The sequence below is a fragment of the Vulpes vulpes genome, chromosome 15, assembly GCF_048418805.1.
Source record: "Vulpes vulpes isolate BD-2025 chromosome 15, VulVul3, whole genome shotgun sequence".
NCBI lineage: Eukaryota > Metazoa > Chordata > Mammalia > Carnivora > Canidae > Vulpes > Vulpes vulpes.
In genome coordinates, this window is record NC_132794.1 from 46907849 (window position 1) to 46926633 (window position 18785).

Here is an 18785-nt window from a genome sequence, read left to right on the forward strand (position 1 = left end):
TCAGACTCCACACAGGGAACCTGCTTCTCACTCTGCCTATATCTCTGCCTCTCTCTGTGTATCTCCCATAAATAAATAAATAAAATCCTAAAAAAAAAAAAAAAAAAAGCTTGGGAGTTTTAGTAGATGCTAAATTCAACAAGTCAACATGTTGACATTAACATGAGGTCAACAGGATAATATGTGAGTTCAACCTATATACTGAACTCCCCAACACGAGACTCATGTTAAGATTAAAAAGGAGCAAATAAATAAATAAATAAATAAATAAACATTTTAAATTTTTTTTAGAAAAGACTAAAAAGGGGCAACAGAGATTTAAACTAGCTTTTGTGGGGATCCTTGGGTGGCTCAGCAGTTTAGCACCTGCCTTCGGCCCAGGGTGTGATCCTGGAGTCCCGGGATCAAGTCCCACGTCGGGCTCCCTGCATGGAGCCTGCTTCTCCCTCTTCCTGGGTCTCTGCCTCTCTCTCTCTCTCTCTCTCTCTCTCTCTCTCTCTCTCTCCACCCCCCCTCCCCGGGTCTCTCATGAATAAATAAATAAAATCTTTAAAAAATAAAAATAAAAATAAGATAAGCTAGCTTTTGTATTCTCTAACATGAGATAGTACATGAATATCCCATAGTCAAAGTTAAAGATGCCTAATATTAACAATAAGAAGGCCTAATAAGCACACTAAATTGGTTTGGAACATACTTTGATAGATGTCTACCTGCTCCCCTGTTGTTTGTATTCTAACAAGAGATTTGTGTGCTCAAGTAGTCACAATTCTTCCCAAAGCCAAATGGCCTTTAACTGGCCCTCTAATCACTCACTTGCCGCTCTCTCAAACAAATAAATCTTAAAAAAGGAAAGAGGGAAAAAAAAAAAAAAAGATGGGTAGAACTCATACTAATACTCCTCAAATTAAATTCCTACTTCCACCCCATCCCAACAACTCTCTGCAAGAATAAGTATGAAGGCAATGCTATTATTATTCCCCTAGGAGTGGAAGAAATAAATCTAATGACCATAGCACTTAACCTTAAATAACTAGTCTTCTCCTTCCATTCTCCTGACATCTACCCTCATTGCTTGACTCCCAGGGCTATAACCTAGGAGTGTGCATCATGCCCACCTGTCATCTCCACAGACTAAGAAGTCGGCCAGGCCATCCCTTAGATCAATGTGAAAGTGTGAAGCACCTGCATCAAAATCACAGAAACTGTTCATTAAAAATATAGACTCCAAGACTCCATGTCAAACCCACTGAAAGGAAATTTCTAATGGCCAAACTCAGGAATCTGCATTTTTAACAAGGGATTTTATGCAAGCTTGGTTTAAGAATCTCTGCCTGGTGGGGTGCCTAAGTGGCTCAGTCAGTTAAGCATCTGACTCTTGATTTCAGCTCAGGTCATGATCTTGAGGTCCTGAGATTGAACGTGGCATGCAGCTCTGCACTCAGTGCAGAGTCAGCTTGTCCCTCTCCGTCCCTCCACTTGCTCTTGCGCTAACAAATAAATTCTTTAAAGAAAAAAAAAAAAAAAGAATCTTTGCCTCACAATAATCTCAGAGAGGCAAAGTGATTTGCCAACAGTAAACCGACCACACAACAGCAGGGCCAGGTTAGAATCTACCCTTCCTAAGCACCTGGTGTGATCCTTACCAACTAGAGCCCACTGACTTGTTAACTAACAAGAAAAATGACATAGTACTCTTTAGAGAAAAGTCCCATATACTCTTTTGTTTTACTTAAGTCCTATGAAATCTTAACAATAACAGCAGCCCACAGAGAAACAGGCAGTTAACTCTCTCTAGTCCCTAATCAAGACCTTTATGTGTGGTTCATTTTAGGGCTTCTGGTAATTTGTAGAATCACTGCTATAAAGATTTGCAGCCTTGGGAGAAGGCCACAGAAACAACAGGACAAATAGAAAAGGTGCTATTCTCATCAATCAATGAGAAGGTCTGAAAACCAAAATTTGATTATTTTGTCTCTGCTTGAGTCTTGCTTGAACTCTGTGTTCCTGGAAATTAAATTCACACTTAGGTAGACTTCAAAGAGTTATTCTTTCCCTTCTATTTAACAGCCATTGGAAGTGTTTCTTGTCCTAAGAAACTGCACAGGAAGCCCCAACAAAATGTAGCTGTTAATTTTTTTTTAAATTTTATTTATCCATTCATGAGAGACAGAGAGAGAGAGAGAGAGAGAGGCAGAGACATAGGCAGAGGGAGAAGCAGGCTCCATGCAGGGAGCCTGATGTGGGACTTGATCTCTATACTCCAGGATCACGCCCTGGGGGGACACCCAACCACTGAGCTACCCAGGTGTCCCAAAATGTAGCTGTAATTAAAGGTGCAAATGTGCATACACGGGCAGCCTGGGTGGCTCAGCAGTTTAGCGTCACCTTCAGCCCAGGACCTGATCCTGAAGACCCGGGATGGAGCCCCACATCTGGCTCCCTGCATGGAGCCTGCTTCTCCCTCTGCCTGTGTCTCTGCCATTCTCTCTCTGTGTGTCTCTCATGAATTAAAAATTAAAATCTCTTTTTTTAAAAAAGTGCTTCATAAAGTTTAAGTAGGAAAAAAGTATTTCTTTTCTTTTTTTAAAGTATTTCTAAATAAACATACTATTTAGTCAACTGGAATCAGAAAATTTCTCCAAGGCACCAAGAGACAATAAATACCAAAGTAAGATGTCAGATCAAGATGCATATTCTTTTTTAAGATTTTACTTATTTTTACTTTGCGGCAGCGCCGAGAGCCTCACCCCCTGTCTCTGCGGAATCACCATGGTGGCCGGGACCCTGTACACATATCCTGAAAACTAGAGGGCCTTCAAGGCTCTCATTGCTGCTCAGTACAGCGGGGCTCAGGTCCGCGTGCTCTCCGCACCACCCCACTTCCACTTTGGCCAAACCAACCGCACCCCTGAATTTCTCCATAAATTTCCTGCCGGCAAGGTTCCAGCATTTGAGGGTGACGATGGATTCTGTGTGTTTGAGAGCAATGCCACTGCCTACTATGTGAGCAATGAGGAGCTGCGAGGAAATACTCCAGAGGCAGCAGCCCAGGTGGTGCAGTGGGTGAGCTTTGCTGATAGCAACATAGTGCCCCCAGCCAGTACCTGGGTGTTTCCTACCTTGGGCATCATGCACCACAACAAGCAGGCCACAGAGAATGCAAAGGAGGAAGTGAGGCGAATTCTGGGGCTCCTGGATACTCATTTGAAGACGAGGACTTTTCTGGTGGGCGAACGTGTGACACTGGCTGACATCACAGTTGTCTGCACCCTGTTGTGGCTCTATAAACAGGTCCTGGAGCCTTCTTTCTGCCAGGCCTTCCCCAATACCAACCGCTGGTTCCTTACCTGCATTAACCAGCCCCAGTTCCGGGCTGTCTTGGGGGAGGTGAAACTCTGTGAGAAGACGGCCCAATTTGATGCTAAAAAGTTTGCAGAGAGCCAACCTAAAAAAGACACCCCACGGAAAGAGAAGGGTTCTCAGGAAGAGAAGAAGAAGCCCCAGGCTGAGCGGAAAGAGGAGAAGAAGGCTGCTGCCCCTGCTCCTGAGGAGGAAATGGATGAATGTGAGCAGGCACTGGCTGCTGAGCCAAAGGCCAAAGACCCCTTTGCTCACCTGCCCAAGAGTACCTTTGTGTTGGACGAATTTAAGCGCAAGTACTCCAATGAGGACACTCTCACTGTGGCACTGCCGTATTTCTGGGAGCACTTCGATAAGGATGGCTGGTCCCTGTGGTACGCTGAGTACCGCTTCCCTGAGGAGCTCACTCAGACCTTTATGAGTTGTAACCTCATCACTGGAATGTTCCAACGGTTGGACAAGCTGAGGAAGAATGCCTTTGCCAGTGTCATCCTCTTTGGAACCAACAACAGCAGCTCCATTTCTGGAGTCTGGGTCTTCCAAGGCCAGGAGCTTGCCTTTCCGCTGAGTCCAGATTGGCAGGTGGACTACGAGTCCTATACGTGGCGGAAACTGGATCTTGGCAGCGAGGAGACCCAGACGCTGGTTCGAGAGTACTTTTGCTGGGAGGGGGCCTTCCAGCATGTGGGCAAAACCTTCAATCAGGGCAAGATCTTCAAGTAAACATCTCTTGTCATCATCGCCTAGCTGCCTGTACCTGCCCTTCAGGGAGATGGGGGTCATTAAAGGAAACTGAACATTGAAAAAAAAAAAAAGACTTTACTTATTTGAGGGGATCCCTGGGTGGCGCAGCAGTTTAGCGCCTGCCTTTGGCCCAGGGTGCAATCCTGGAGACCCGGGATCGAATCCCATGTCAGGTTCCCGGTGCATGGAGCCTGCTTCTCCCCCTGCCTATGTCTCTGCCTCTCTCTCTCTCTCACTGTGTGCCTATCATAAATAAATAAAATTTTTTTAAAAATTAAATAAAAAAAAGATTTTACTTATTTGAGAGAGTGAGAGAGAGAACATGAGCAGGGAGCCCGACACAAGGCTTGATCCCAGGACCCTGGGATCATGACCTGAGCCAATGGCAGACACTTAACTGACTGAGCCACTCAGGCGACCCCAAGATGCATATTTTTCAAAGTTATGGTTAAATGCTTAGAATATCTGAACCTCTACTCATCTGGAATAGAAAGAGATTTGTGAGTGGTTACCAAGTCCTACCTACTCAGAAGAGAAAGGAGGGGGTGGCCATTTCTCCCCCATACCTAGTCAGTAAGGGGGTTTCAACAAGTCCATCCAGACAGCTTGATGTATATCCTTGCAATTGGGGTTTACAGTGCAACATGAAAAGTTCCTCTCTGAGAAACTTAAAGGGCTAGCAATGAGCTGATGAGCTACTCAAAGAGGCTATAGGAGACGGCCTGCACTCCCAGAATTCATCACGGCCAAGGATATGTGTGTGTGTGCTTCCTTGTACCAGATATAGGCTAAGGAGTGAGATGGGGTGGCATGGGGTCATGTTGAGGCTTGTCCAAGACGTCACCTGCAGCGGCAAACAGCCCTCAACATAGAGAAGCTGAGATCCATCAGCATTCAGGGGACTAAGAACATAGTACACTACTAACCAAGACTATGGGAGGGCATCACCACCACCAAGGAACAGGTGACAATCCAGAAAGTATGGAGCCACTTACACCAGAATTAGTCTTTAAGGCCTTTTCTATCCCTCCATCCCTGTACCACCAAGCCCCATCTCAGCACCAATCCTGGAGGACCAAGTAACCTTGGCCAGAAGCTCAAGATGGTGAAGGAAGCCAACCAGACTCTCTTTCCCAACTTCAAACTTCTCCTAGGCAATAGGCCTAGACTGCAGATTGCGGGGAGAGAAGAATTTTTCATTTTCCATCAAGTTTGGAGCTTTGCCTCTTTCATCAGACTGCATCTTATATACTAAATTGAAAGTGTTTTGTGGCAAGAATAACCAGAAAAGTCATGGAGTTGCCCATCCTTTATTCAAGGTCATACAAATAGAATTAAAGCAAAAAGGAACAAACCATGGACATAGGCAACAATGTGGATGAAATCTCCAAGGAAGTATACTGGATGAAAAAAAAAAAATCCCCAGAGTTATACTCTTTATTATTCTGCATTTCTGTAAAGCTCTTGAAATGATAAAATTATAGAAATAAAGATCAGATTAGTGGTTGCCAAGAGTTAAGAAAAGGGTAGGAGTTGGAGGAAAGTGTACGTGGTTATGAAAAAGTAACAAGATGACCCTTGCAGGGATGTGTCTTGGTTATGTCAACATCCTGGTTATGATGCCATACCCACCATGCACATATACCTTACCTGTACTGCAGGGGGAAACTGGGTAAAAGAGTATGCAACATGCCTGTGTTATTTTCTAAAACTGCACACGAATCTACAATTATCTCAAAATAAAACATTAAATTTTTACAAAGATGTGAAGAGGTGGCTAGGTGGCATAGTCATTTGAGCATCTGACTGTTGGTTTGAGCCCAGGGTCGTGAAAACAAGGCCCATGTCAGGCTCTGCACTGCGAGGAGTCGGCTTCAGATTCTCTCTTGCTCTGCTCTTCCCCTGCATGTGTACAATGTGTACTCTCTCTCTAAAATACATAAATGAAATCTTTAAATACATAAAAATTAAAAGGTGCTGAAAACTATGTATACACAAGTGGATAGAACAAGTGATGACCAGCCAGTATCGGACTGATTCACATTATATCAGCTATAAGATGCTCTGAGTCTTTTGTCAAACTCACTGCATACAGTTGTGCAAAAATCAGGGTTTTCAACCTACTATTTGCTCATTGCCTCAGTGTGGTAAGTTACCAGAGCTGTCATAAGAAAGTACCACAAACAGGATGACTTAAAACAACAGAAATGTATTGTCTTGCAGTTATGAAAGCTAGAATTCTGAAGTAAAGGTGTTTGGCAGGACCGGGCGTGCTCCCACTGACACCTGTAGGGGAGCCTTCCTTGCCTTTTCCCCACTTCTAGTGGCTCTGCAGTGTTCCTCGACTTTGCAGCCCTGTAACCCCAATCTCTGTCTTCATCACATAGTGTTCTCCAGCACATATTGCGTCTCTGTCTTCATGTGGCCTTCTCAGGAGGACACCAGTCATATTGGATTAAGGATCCACTCCACCCCAGTATGACCTCATCTTAAGTAATTACATCTATAACAACCTTATTTCTAAATACAGTTAAATTCTGAGGTACCAGAGGTTAGGACTTTTACATCTTTCTTCTTTTTTTTTTCTTTTATGGGGACAGGCACACAATTCAACCCATAACACTTGGCTAGAGTGAAAATATTCTCTTTGTTGTTTTCAGACTTATTCAACATTCCCATGCCCACCAACTGAGCTTCCCAGATAGACCGGAGGACAGAGATTTTTCTTAACAGTTGGTAGAAACTCACGGGTACCACTCTGATCTCACACATACAGGAGCCATCTGTCTCAGTAGAAGCAGCCAAATGCCACCTGTAGCTCCTTGATGACAACACTACCTTTTAGCCACTCTTCCCATACGCAGGATCATGCCCCCAGCTGCTTCAAGCGATAATTGTGACTCTGTCAAGGATCTAAAAGCTTTTAAAAGCTAAAGTGACATTCCCACCACACAGGGCTGCCTGGTTCAAAATGCTGCCTTCGTAGACTCACTCTTAAATCAGGCTATACCACCTGTCCTTGTAGACTTCCTATCAAGAGATTTGCTGTCCCTCCAAATATCTGGCTTTTCTGAGCGCCCTCCAGGCTACTGGATATGATTATGTGTGTCTGAGTCCTGGCTGTGGACAAAATTCATATTCCTTTCCAGAAAGCTCCTGAGCTTCATGCAAATCAAGACAGTGGCTATTTAATTATTTGTTCCCAAGCATTTCATTCAATTCACTAATCAATACTTACTGAGCACCAAAGACATACCAGGCACTGTTCTAGATGCTGGGGAACACCGCAATGAATGAAACAGTCTCTATCCTCATGACTGCATCCTTAATGGAGAGGGATAGGACATCAAACAAATGAGAGAATTCCTGGGGTTTTAACTACCACAGAATATAAACAGGATGATATAAAAGTGGAGAGGAATCTACTCTAAGGAGCTGTCCTGGAGGAGGTGACATCTGAGCTGCAGTTTAAAGGATGAACACAAACCAATCACAGAAAATGCCTGGGGAAGAACATTGTAGGTCAGAAAACAGTAAAAACAACGGTCTTCAGTGGTATTAAAATTGACACATTAAAGAAACTGAAAGATGGTTTAGAAGCTGTGTGGGCTTTGCCCTTCTCCAACTTCTGCCACTTACTCCATGCCTTCTGCCTTTATATTATCTATTTAACTCAGTAATGCCCACACGAGTCTGGCCCAGCTCCTTCCTTGCACTTGGATGCCCGGACTTCATGCTAGTAAAACTCCCGTTCTCCCCTCCACAACCTGGGCTTGGTTAGCTGAGGACATACGTTTCACCCCCACAGAAGAATTCTGCCTCAACGGTCCTGAGTTTAATGGCCATGGTGAGTTTGAAGCAGAAAACATAGAGCAGTTCATTTCCTCAACCATGTATCTGCCAGATGTCTAGGACTTCGCCCACATCCTGCAAGTAACTGGTGAGGGCTGTTTCCCAGGACTCACACAGAGCCTTGCTCATGGACTTCCCAGAAGCTCTTATAAACAACTCAGGACAGTGGAAGCCAGTTTATGACCCAAAGACTTTAACTCATCATCTCCTGGGAAGCTACATCTAACTATGGTGACATTTACCTCTTTTTTTTTTTTTTTAAAGATTTTATTTATTTATTCACAAGAGATACACAGAGAAAGAGGTAGAGACACAGGAAGAAGGAGAAGCAGGCTACATGCATGGAGCCCGAAGCAGGATTCAATCCCAGGACTCTGGGATCACACCCTGAGCCGAAGTCAGATGCTCAATCACTGAGCCACCCAGGCGTCCCAACATTTATTTACCTCTTCTAACACAGCTAGGGTTTTTTTTTCTTTTTTTAAAGAAGATTTTAGACCACCACTATTGCACCGGAGAGAACTACCCAGCCTAGAACGCACCGGGAGAGGCAACTCCCCTGCTCCTTCCCTTCACCATGGAGTACCTCTCAGCCCTGAACCCCAGTGGCCTGCTCAGGTCAGTATCCAATATGAGCTCTGAGTTTGGCCGGAAAGTCTGGACTTCACCTCCACCACCCCAGCGACCCTTCCGAGTCTGTGATCACAAGCGGACTACCCGGAAAGGTCTGACAGCTGCCACCTGCCAGGAACTGCTGGACAAGGCAACAGAGGCCCTCCTGCTGAGTGGGATGCTAACATTGGTGCTGGAGGAGGATGGGACCGCTGTGGAGAGTGAGGACTTCTTCCAGCTTTTGGAGGATGACACGTGCCTGATGGTGCTGGAGTGTGGGCAGAGCTGGAGCCCCAGCAGGAGTGGGATGCTGTCATATGGCCTGGGCCGGGAGAAGCCCAAGCACAGCAAAGACATCGCCCGCATCACCTTCGACGTATACAAGCAAAACCCTCGAGACCTCTTTGGCAGCCTCAATGTCAAAGCCACATTCTACGGGCTCTACTCCATGAGTTGTGATTTTCAAGGACTTGGCCCAAAGAAAGTACTTAGGGAGCTCCTCCGTTGGACATCTGCACTGCTGCAAGGCCTAGGCCACATGCTGCTGGGAATTTCCTCCAGCCTTCGCCACCTAGTAGAAGGGGCCGAGCAGTGCCATTGGCAGCGGCAGGGTCGCCTCCATCCCTACTGAGAAGGGGCTCTGAGCTGCTCTCTGCCCCTAGACTTGTTCCAAGACACACTGTAAGGACTCTGACAGCATCGGCTTTGGAGATCTGAGAATAGTGCAGATGAGAGAACTCACCCAATTTCCCCATGGTGTTCTGACCCCACTGCAACAGGTCCCATCGGCATAAGGCCTTATACCTCTAGCCTATACCCTTTCCCAAAGAATACTGTCTCTTCCTAGCCATCTTTCCAGCTTCCCCCTTACCCTAAAAGGCCACAAGCCCATCCCCAAGCATCTTGATTCCACTCTGACCATTGCTACATCAAGATTTCTTGCAATTCCTCCTGTCCCTAAGCTTCCCAGTGCACTGTATTCAGCCTTTGACCTTGAGACCTCAATTTCTTTATATCCTTCTCCCCAAAATAACAAAAACATTTCCAATAAAAATATAAAAATACTTATTAAAAAAAATAAAATAAAAAAATAAAGAAGATTTTATTGGGATGCCTCAGTGGCTCAGCAGTTGAGCACTTGCCTTTGGCCCAGGGTGTGATCTTGGAGTCCCAGTATTGAGTCCCACATCGGGCTCCTTGCATGGAGCCTGCTTCTCCATCTGCCTGTGTCTCTGCCTCTCATGAATAAATAAAATCTTAAAAAAAAAAAAAAAAAGATTTTGTCAGAGAGAGAGCACAAGCAGGGGGAAGAGTAGGCAGAGGGAGAGGGAGAGAAGCAGGCTCCCTAATGAGCAAGGAGCCCAATGTGGGGCTTGATCCCAGGACCCTGGGATCATGATCCGAGCAGAAGGCAAATGCTTAAGCAACTCAGCCACTCAGTGCCCTACAGCTAGGTTTTTTTCTTGCTACTAAATCTTTTTATCAATTAATTACCAATAATTATATGTAAGTAACTTTTTTTTTTTTAAGAGGCTTCATCGAGAGAAAAAGAGGGGCACCTGGGTGGCTCAGTGGTTGAGCATCTCCCAGGGTTCTGGGATTGAGTCCTGCATTGGGCTTCCCAAAGGGAGCCTACTTCTTCCTCTGCCTCTGTCTACTTCTGTGTGTCTCTTAGGAATAAATAAAATCTTAAAAGAGAGAGAGAGAGAGAAAGAACTGGAGGTTAAATACTGATTTGGGATAGCTGTCACAATATTTCCTGGTCCACTAAAATCTCTGGGCTTCTGTCTCTGCACATGCACAGCCCTGAGTTTCAGCCTCCTTTCCATTCCTAGGCCTGAATACAGCCTTCTGCTACAGAGCTCTTGCACTACCAGACTTATGGTCCTGCTCCTGCTCAAGTCCTCGGGCTCTGGGTTTCAGTCAGTCTGGGCATCAAACTTCTATTACATCGGTCCTGCCTGGCTGTGAGGGTGCTAATGAGTAAGTCACTATCCCTCTGATTTTGTTTTGTTAGCCCAATTGATGGATATGCATGGTGAGAAAAATACTATATATATCAATCAGGGTATTTTTGCTGTGACAGGAACCTAAGTCATACAAGTTTAAGCAAAAAGAGACACTTCGGCTTTTTTCATTGTAATTGGAAAATACAGCCTCAGCACTTCCAGCGACTCATACAATATCATCAGGATGGTTTTTCTCTCTCTTCCTCTTCCCCTCTCCTTTCACCTTCACCCCTGCTTGTCTCTGCCCTCACTCTCTCCTAAGCAGACAGCTCCTGGCTTCCTTTATCCCTGCTTAGCAGCTCCTTTGAAAAAAGGTTTTTCTACCAGCATCTCTATGTCAAGTACTTTGACCAAGGTTGGATCCCACAACCATCCTTGAACCAATCACTGAGGACAAGGAAATAGAATCCTGGGACCAGCAAAGCCTGGGTCATGGGCCCACCCCTCTCTCCCAGAGCAAAAGTGGGGCTCCAACAATCACTATGAGGGACAGTCACACATGGAACCACATGAAGTATAAAGCAGCAGATACTAGTTTGATTCACTAAATATTCATTCCATAATCTTTCAACCACCTGCTACCCTCTGCTATAAAGCCTGGAAAAGCTAAAAATACTACTTTTCAGACAGCCTTGCAGTTGTGGTGCAGGCTTATGATCTATATTCTGTCCAGAAGACGTTCCCAAGAAAAGCAGAAATGATTTATGTGAGGTGGTGGCTGGGTGCAGTCATCAGGTTCTTATAAATTAAAAAAAAAAAAAAAAAAAGACAGATGCTTTGGTGCTAGATCTGGGCCAGTTGTGCCCTAAGGTTCTAGAGTCTAATAGTCTATCAGTCTAGAGTCTAGTAGTGTATGACAATAGCTTCATGATTTCTGCTAGAACCAGGGGTATGACAGTGCACATTTCTTGAGTGTCCCTGGTTCCCAGACTCTGCCATAAATTCTGAAAGTAATCTAATACCCTGTAATAATAAATTTCCCTCTTCATAAATTGGCTAGTTTGGTATAAAGTAAAACATTATGCAAAAAAGCCACATTATGCAAAAAAGTCCTCATGGTGTCCCACCATGAGAAAGCAAATATTTGCTCCCTGAGCCCTGTTCCCTCCCCTCTAATAAAAACATTAAATGACTCAGGGCACCGCACCTGGATGGCTCAGCCAGTTAAGCGTCTGCCTTGGGCTCAGGTCAGGGTCCTGAGATCAAACCATGCATGGGGCTCCTTGCTCTGCAGGAAACCTGCTTCTCCCTCTCCTTCTGCCTGCTGCTCCCTCTGCCTGTGCTCTTTCTGTCAAATAAATAAATAAAATCTTAAAAAAAAAAAACTGATTCAGGATCCACTGTCTAGCTCTGGTCCACAAAATAAATGAAATCTTGAGCCTTTCTTGTAAGTTACTGACTCCTAATAAAAACTTTATTGATTTGCAGCCCAGGTGGCTCAGTGGTTTAGCACCACCTTCAGTCCAGAGCGTGATCCTGGAGACCCAGGATCTGGTCCCATGTCGGGCTCCCTGCATGAAGCCTGCTTCTCCCTCTGCCTGTGTCTCTGCCTCTCTCTCTGTGTGTGTCTCTCTCATGAGTAAATAAGTAAAATCCTTTAAAAAAAAAAAACTTTATTGATTTGCAACTTTATTGGCTTTTGCAATGCTGATATCTGAAAGCATGACACAATCTTTAAGGTTGGAACACTCATGTGAGACAACTGCTTTTTTCCCCAAAATCAACATGGTACTGTAAATATGGTAATCTTGTGGTTGCCTTCTTTTAAATATCTGTTGTACAATTCAACTGGCAAACCAGTCCTTCTAAAACCTGAACTTCCTTGCAATCCAACTTTGCGAGTAAAATGTTTTCCTTTACTGAATGCTTCTGTAGCTGTCTTCTTTTGACAACAGGCTCTGTTGCTTGCAACTAAAATTCATGATGAATACATGATGAAGGGAGGCTAACCTGTGGTGTATAGGTCTTACAGAGGGAGGGTAATGCTTTAGGAGAATATGTTGAGAGGAAAAAAAAAAAATACAAAAACAGAAATGTCCCAACATCATTTCATAAGGTTCTTATGATTGAATGCTACAATGTGGTATGTTATACACTACAAAACCCAATGTAAATGTACTTTTTTTAAATTTTATTTATTTATTCATGAGAGAGACAGAAAGAGAGAGAGGCAGAGACATAGGCAGAGAGAGAGAAGCAGGCTCCACTCAGGGAGCCTGATGTGGGACTCAATCCTGGGATTCCAGATTCATGCCCTGTGCAGAAGGCAGGCGCTCAACCGCTGAGCCACCCTGGCATCCCAACCCAATGTAAATGTAAGGCAAGAGGAATATTCTTTTTTTTTTTTTTAAAGATTTTATTTATTCATGAGAGACAGAGAACTCCCTATAGGGATCCTGATGTGGGACTTGATCCTGGGACTCCAAGATCACACCCTGAGCCAAAGGCGTCTAGATGCTCAAATGCTGAGCCACCCAGGCGTCCCAAGAGGAATATTCTTGACTGGTAGTTACCACACTGGCAGGTAAGTCAAGGTACCTTCGTGACACAGGAAGCACCTATTTTCCATTAGCAAAACTTTCTTTGCCTTTCCTTGTTAGAGACCCCCTATGAGTTCCCTAAATTGTCCACTTGAAGTTCTCCTAGACAAAGTTACCATTATTTGTAAATCAATACTACATACAGAGTCATGTGTCCATGCAATAGGCATGGACTAAAATCGCTGGCAAAAACTTCATGATCAACAGGCCAGCAAGCAACAGGCAGCAAGCACCAACAAGACAGAGGAAGTTTAAACTGGAAACCCAATTCAGTGTAGCTATCAGCTCTGGAAGATATGGGGGAGAATGGAATAAGGAGAATCAAATGTATTTGAACATTTTATTTTTATACAAATATGACAAAATGTTAACATCTGTTATCTCTGAGTTGTGAGTTTATGATAATTTTTTAATATTTTTTCTGTATTTTCAAAAATCCTCAAAAGAAGAGTCAGGCAGCCAGAGAGATTGTATGGGTTTCACGCTCTGTCTCTAACTTTATAATCTTGCCCATTAGGAGGAAACTTTCATCAAAAATAATTTTTTTAAAAAAGCTGAATTCCAAAACTTTTAATACAGCATTATTAGAAATTTATTTAAAGTGTTCAAGTGCTGGGATGCCTCAGGGGCTCAGCGGTTGAGCGTCTGCTTTTGGCTCAAGGCATGATCCTGGATCCCCGGATCAGAGTCCCACATAAGGCCTTCTGAGGGGAGCCTGCTTCTCCCTCTGCCTGTGTCTCTGCCTCTCTCTCTCATTCTCTCTATGTCTCGCATGACTAAATAAAATCTTTTAGATAGATTAGATAGATAGATAGATTAGATAGATGATTGATAGATAGATAGATAGATAGATAGATAGATAGATAGATAGATTCTTAACATTTTTTGGACAGACTTCCTAAACTTTCTTGAGCTCCCTTCCCACATTCCACTTACTAACTTATTTTCCTTAATTTTCTAAGATATTCTTCCCCTAACCAGAGGCTATCACCCCATTAACTTTTGGTTATCTATCTCCTAGAATCCTATCTAGTAATCATTGCAACTTCTACTTTGTTCTGCTTAATCTTGAACTTCCGGATTCTGGCAACATGGCAGAAATCAGAACCGCTACAAATACCTAGAAGTGTTGGATAAAACAGAAGACATCTCTAAATGCACAACTAAAAAAATCAAAGGAAATTCCCAGGTGCCTGAAATGGAGACTGGAGTGCCTGCACTGAGGAATGATTTTTAGACAAGGAAATGGGCCCTCACACCTAACTCTGAGTTCCAACACCCACACAAGCAATGAACTGCCCTTGAGCCCACCTGAAGTGGATAGCTGGACTGGAAACCACTGCTAAAGCCAGAATCCTCAAAGTGTGACCACCTCAATGAAAAAGAAGGCAAAAAAGTATCCTCTACCTCAGAGAGATGACAAGGAAATGTCTTTTCCTGTGGTTGAGGTCTTGGGCTAGTGATGACCCTATGACATCTGGCAAAGCAAAAATATGAGGGGGTGCCTGGGTGGCTTAGTTGGTTAAGAGTCTGCCTTCAGCTTGGGTCATGATCCTGGAGTCCTGGAACAGAGCCCCATGTTATCGGCTCCCTGCTCAGTGAGGAGTCTGCTTCTCCCTCTGCCCCTCCCTCCTGCTACTTCTCTCTCTCTTGCTCACTCTGTCCCTCCCTCTTTCAAATAAATAAAATCTTTAAAAATTTTTAAAGCAAATTTGAAATTGATCTGGAGGCCACTTCTACAGCCAAGATCTTACAGAATGCTTCAGAAAAGAGATGGAGTCCCAATCAAAAGCTTAGAAACGAAAAAATAAAATAAAAAAGCTTAGAAAGGCACAAGGAAATGATCCACCACGAGAGACTCAGCAGTCACAATAAACATCTCAAGGTAACAATCTAAAATAGAATATTTAAAATCATGAAAAAAATAAAAGTGGGATTTTAAACCATAAAGAGGGCAGCCTGGGTGCCTCAGTGGTTTAGCGCCACCTTCAGCCCAGGGCCTGATCCTGGAGACCCAGGATCGAGTCCCACATCAGGTTCCCTGCATGGAGCCTGCTTCTCCCTCTGCCTGTGTCTCTGCCTGTGTCTCTGCCTCTCTCCCTCTCTCTCTGTGTCTCTCACGAATAAATAAAATCTTTAAAAAAAAATAATAAAAAAATAAAATAAAGAAAAAAAAAAAACGAGACACTGGTACCAACTGAAACTACTCCATTATGTGCCAGATGTGCTTACAACACTCAACTTTTCTAAATGCATTATGTGCAATAAGCTTGCCTATATGATGTGACTGGAGCTTCCTAAAAGATCCAGCCCCCCCCCCATTTCTCATCATCATCTGTCAAGTACATGAAATGCTCAATTTAGTCACTCTTTTTGCTTAACCGTGAACTGCTTTAAAAAAAAAAAAGGGGGGGGGGGGAGGAGAGGAGCGCTTGGATGGCTCAGTTGGTTAAGTGTCTGCCTTCAATCTGGGTCATGATCCCAGGGTCCTGCGATCGATCCCGACATTGGGCTTCCTGCTCCACCGGGAGCCTGCTTCTCCCTCTCCTCCCCTCTCATGTTCTCTCTCACTATCTGTATCTCTCAAATAAATAAATAAAATCTAAAAAAAAAAAAAGTTACCTTAAAGGTCAATATATTCATACATTTACATCCATTAATGTCTACATCTAAAATGATTCACGTATTTAGCTTTCCACCATGAGGGAATGGAATACAGATACTGTTAAATTTGGAAGAGAGAATTCAAGTAAGCAACTCAGAATAAGGTCACTAGGCACCCAAAGAACAATGAGAAAACACGAGGTATCTGAAAAGAGATGGAATGAATATAAGAACATAAAAACTCAGGCAGCCCAGGTGGCTCAGGAGTTCAGCACCGCTTTCAACCCAGGGCGCTCCCTGTGTGGAGCCTGCTTCTCCCTCTGCCTGTGTCTCTGTCTCTGCCTCTCTCTCTCTCTCTCTCTCTCTCTCTCTCTGTGTGTGTGTGTGTGTGTCATGAATAAATAAATACAAATAAAATAAAATCTTTAAAAAAAAGAATCTTTTAAAATCTTTAAAAAAAGAATTTTTTTTTCATCCAGCCAGTGTGGAAGTTCGTTGACAATAAAACCATTTTCACAACAACTTCCAGTCACTGTCCAATCTAAATGGCTTTTTCAGAAAAATGACTACTAGGGAAACTCTTGGGCAAACTCAATAGAAGAGATACTTTCTCAGACTCTGGGCATCCCAGAGGAAAAACAGAGCCATGTCAACTTGTTCCTGTTTTGAGACAAATTTCCTCCCACTCTACAAAATCTCACCCAATAAACAGAGTATTTCTAGCTGAACCATGGATATTTGGAGCCAAGCACTGGGAACCTTAAAAAAAAAAAAAAAGAACTAAAAATGAAAATTCCATACAATAAATTAGTTGCTTTGTATCCCAGCATCAAGAAGTTCTACTACTATAACCTTAACTATCAACATATACAAGATTTTAATACCACGTAAATACTGCTCTGATTGGGAAGGAGGTCCTTGCAAAGGTTACAATTCTAATTGTAAGCAAAGGAATTCTGTATTTCAATAGCACAAGACCAAACACTAAGGCCCAGAGTAAAATAGGACCAGGTAAAGCAAAAATAAAACAGGGGCACCTGGCTGGCTCAGTCAGGAGAGCATATGATTCTACATCTTGGGGTCAGGAGTTTAAGCCCCAAGCTGGGTATAGGGATTACAAAAAAAAAAAAAAAAAAAAAAGGATTAAAAGAAATTTAAAAATTAAAGAAAAACAAAATAATGGATTGAAATTTAAATTTGTCTTCTTGCCCCAAAGGGCTCATTGCTGTTGAGTCATTTGTAAAGGTGAAATTGTCATAAATATTTCTGGCCTTAGGGTTTTTTTAGATGACAGCAATTCCTGTTAAAAACAAGAATAATGTGGGACACCCAGGTGGCTCAATGGTCAGCCTTTGGCTCAGGGCGTGATCCCGTGGTCCCAGGATCGAGTCCCACACCAGGCTCCCTGCATGGAGTCTGCTTCTCCCTCTGCCTGTCTCTGACTCTCTCTCTGTGTCTCTCATGAATATATAAATAAACAAAATCTTTAAAAAAAAAAAAAAAAAAGAATCTAGTGCCCAGAATACATAAAGAATGCTTACAACTTGGGAGTACCTGGGTGGCTCAGTCGGTTAAGCATCTGCCTTCAGCTCAGATCATGATCCCAGGATCCTGGGATCAAACTCCACATAGGTTCTTTGCTTAGCATGGAGCCTGCTTCTCCCTCTCTCTCAAATAAATACAATCTTTAAAAAATGCAAATCAAAACCATAATGAGGGATCCCTGGGTGGCGCAGCGGTTTGGCGTCTGCCTTTGGCCCAGGGCGCAATCCTGGAGACCCGGGATCGAATCCCACGTCGGGCTCCTGGTGCATGGAGCCTGCTTCTCCCTCTGCCTATGTCTCTGCCTCTCTCTCTCTCTCTCTCTCTCTCTCTCTGTGACTATCATAAATAAAAAAAAAAAAAAAAAAAAAAAACCATAATGAAATACCACTTAATGCCCACTACAGCACGACTATAATCAAAAAAATAAGGAACAAATGTTGGCAAAGATGCGGAGAAATTAGAACCTTCGGACGTTGCTGGTGGGAATGTAAAATGATGCAGCCATTTTGGAAAGTAGTCTGGCAATTTCTTAAAGAATAAACTTAAGAGTTACTAAATGATCCAGAAATTTCACTCTTGCTATATACCCCCAAGAAATTAAAAGCATTATGTCCACACAAAAATTATACAAATGTTCAGAGTAGCATTACTCATTACACCCAAAAAGTGAAAAAAACTTGTGTCCATCAACTGATGAATAAAGAAAAGGTGATACACCCGTAAAATAGAATATTAATAGAAAAGGCATAAAAAATATTCCACAACACAGATGAACTTTGAGACATTATACTAAGTAAAACAAGAGAATTACAAAGAACCACATATTGTATGATTCCATACATATGAAACGTCCAGGATAAATCCACTGACACAGAAAGTAGATAGATTATTAGTAGTTGCCTAGGGCTCATTCATCTTTATGCTTCTGAGAAAGTCTGTTTCCAGTTTATTTGTCAGGGTATTAGAGGGAAATGGGAAACAACTACTAATGGGTACATGGTTTCTTTTTGGGGTGATAAAAAAAGTTCTAGAGTTTGATAGTGGTAATCATTGCTTAGCTCTGTGAATATACTTAAAATCACTGAATTATATACTATAATTGGACGAACTGGGTAGTACAGGATTTTTATCTCAATAAAGCTACTATTTGAAGCTTTTACGGTAGAATTTAATTTCCAGAAGGAATTAAAAAGTAGAAGGGTAAGGATGCCTGTGTGGCTCAGGTCATGATCCAGGGTCCTGGGACAGAGTCCAGCATCAGGCTTTTGCTCAGCAGGGAGCCTGCTTCTCCCTCTGCTTGCAGCTCCTCCTGCTTGTGCTTTCTCTGACAAATAAAGAAATAAAATATTAAAAAAAGAAAAAGTAGAAACTGTACATTAAGGACTAGTAAGGAAAAGCATAGTGTTAACAGAAGTATTTCATTCAGATGGAAGTCAAATTGATTTCCTACACCTAACATACTACATTATAAAAGAATGAGGGGAATGCATACATTACATGGAAATCAAAGACAACA

General features: G+C 43.0%; 2 protein-coding genes and 1 pseudogene across 2 annotated transcripts in view; 2 read left to right on the forward strand and 1 right to left on the reverse strand.

The window, feature by feature from the left end:
* The window catches only part of GPR176 (G protein-coupled receptor 176), a 137283-nt gene that overhangs the window by 114912 nt on the left and 3586 nt on the right, over positions 1-18785 (reverse strand). The window lies entirely within an intron of this gene.
* Positions 2579-7188, forward strand: LOC112913402 (elongation factor 1-gamma-like). The gene has a single exon (XM_072738231.1). The coding sequence runs from the start codon at positions 3133-3135 to the stop codon at positions 4084-4086; it is 954 nt and encodes a 317-aa protein (XP_072594332.1). The 5' UTR covers positions 2579-3132; the 3' UTR covers positions 4087-7188.
* LOC140595606 (lipid transferase CIDEB pseudogene) lies at positions 7360-10264 on the forward strand (annotated as a pseudogene).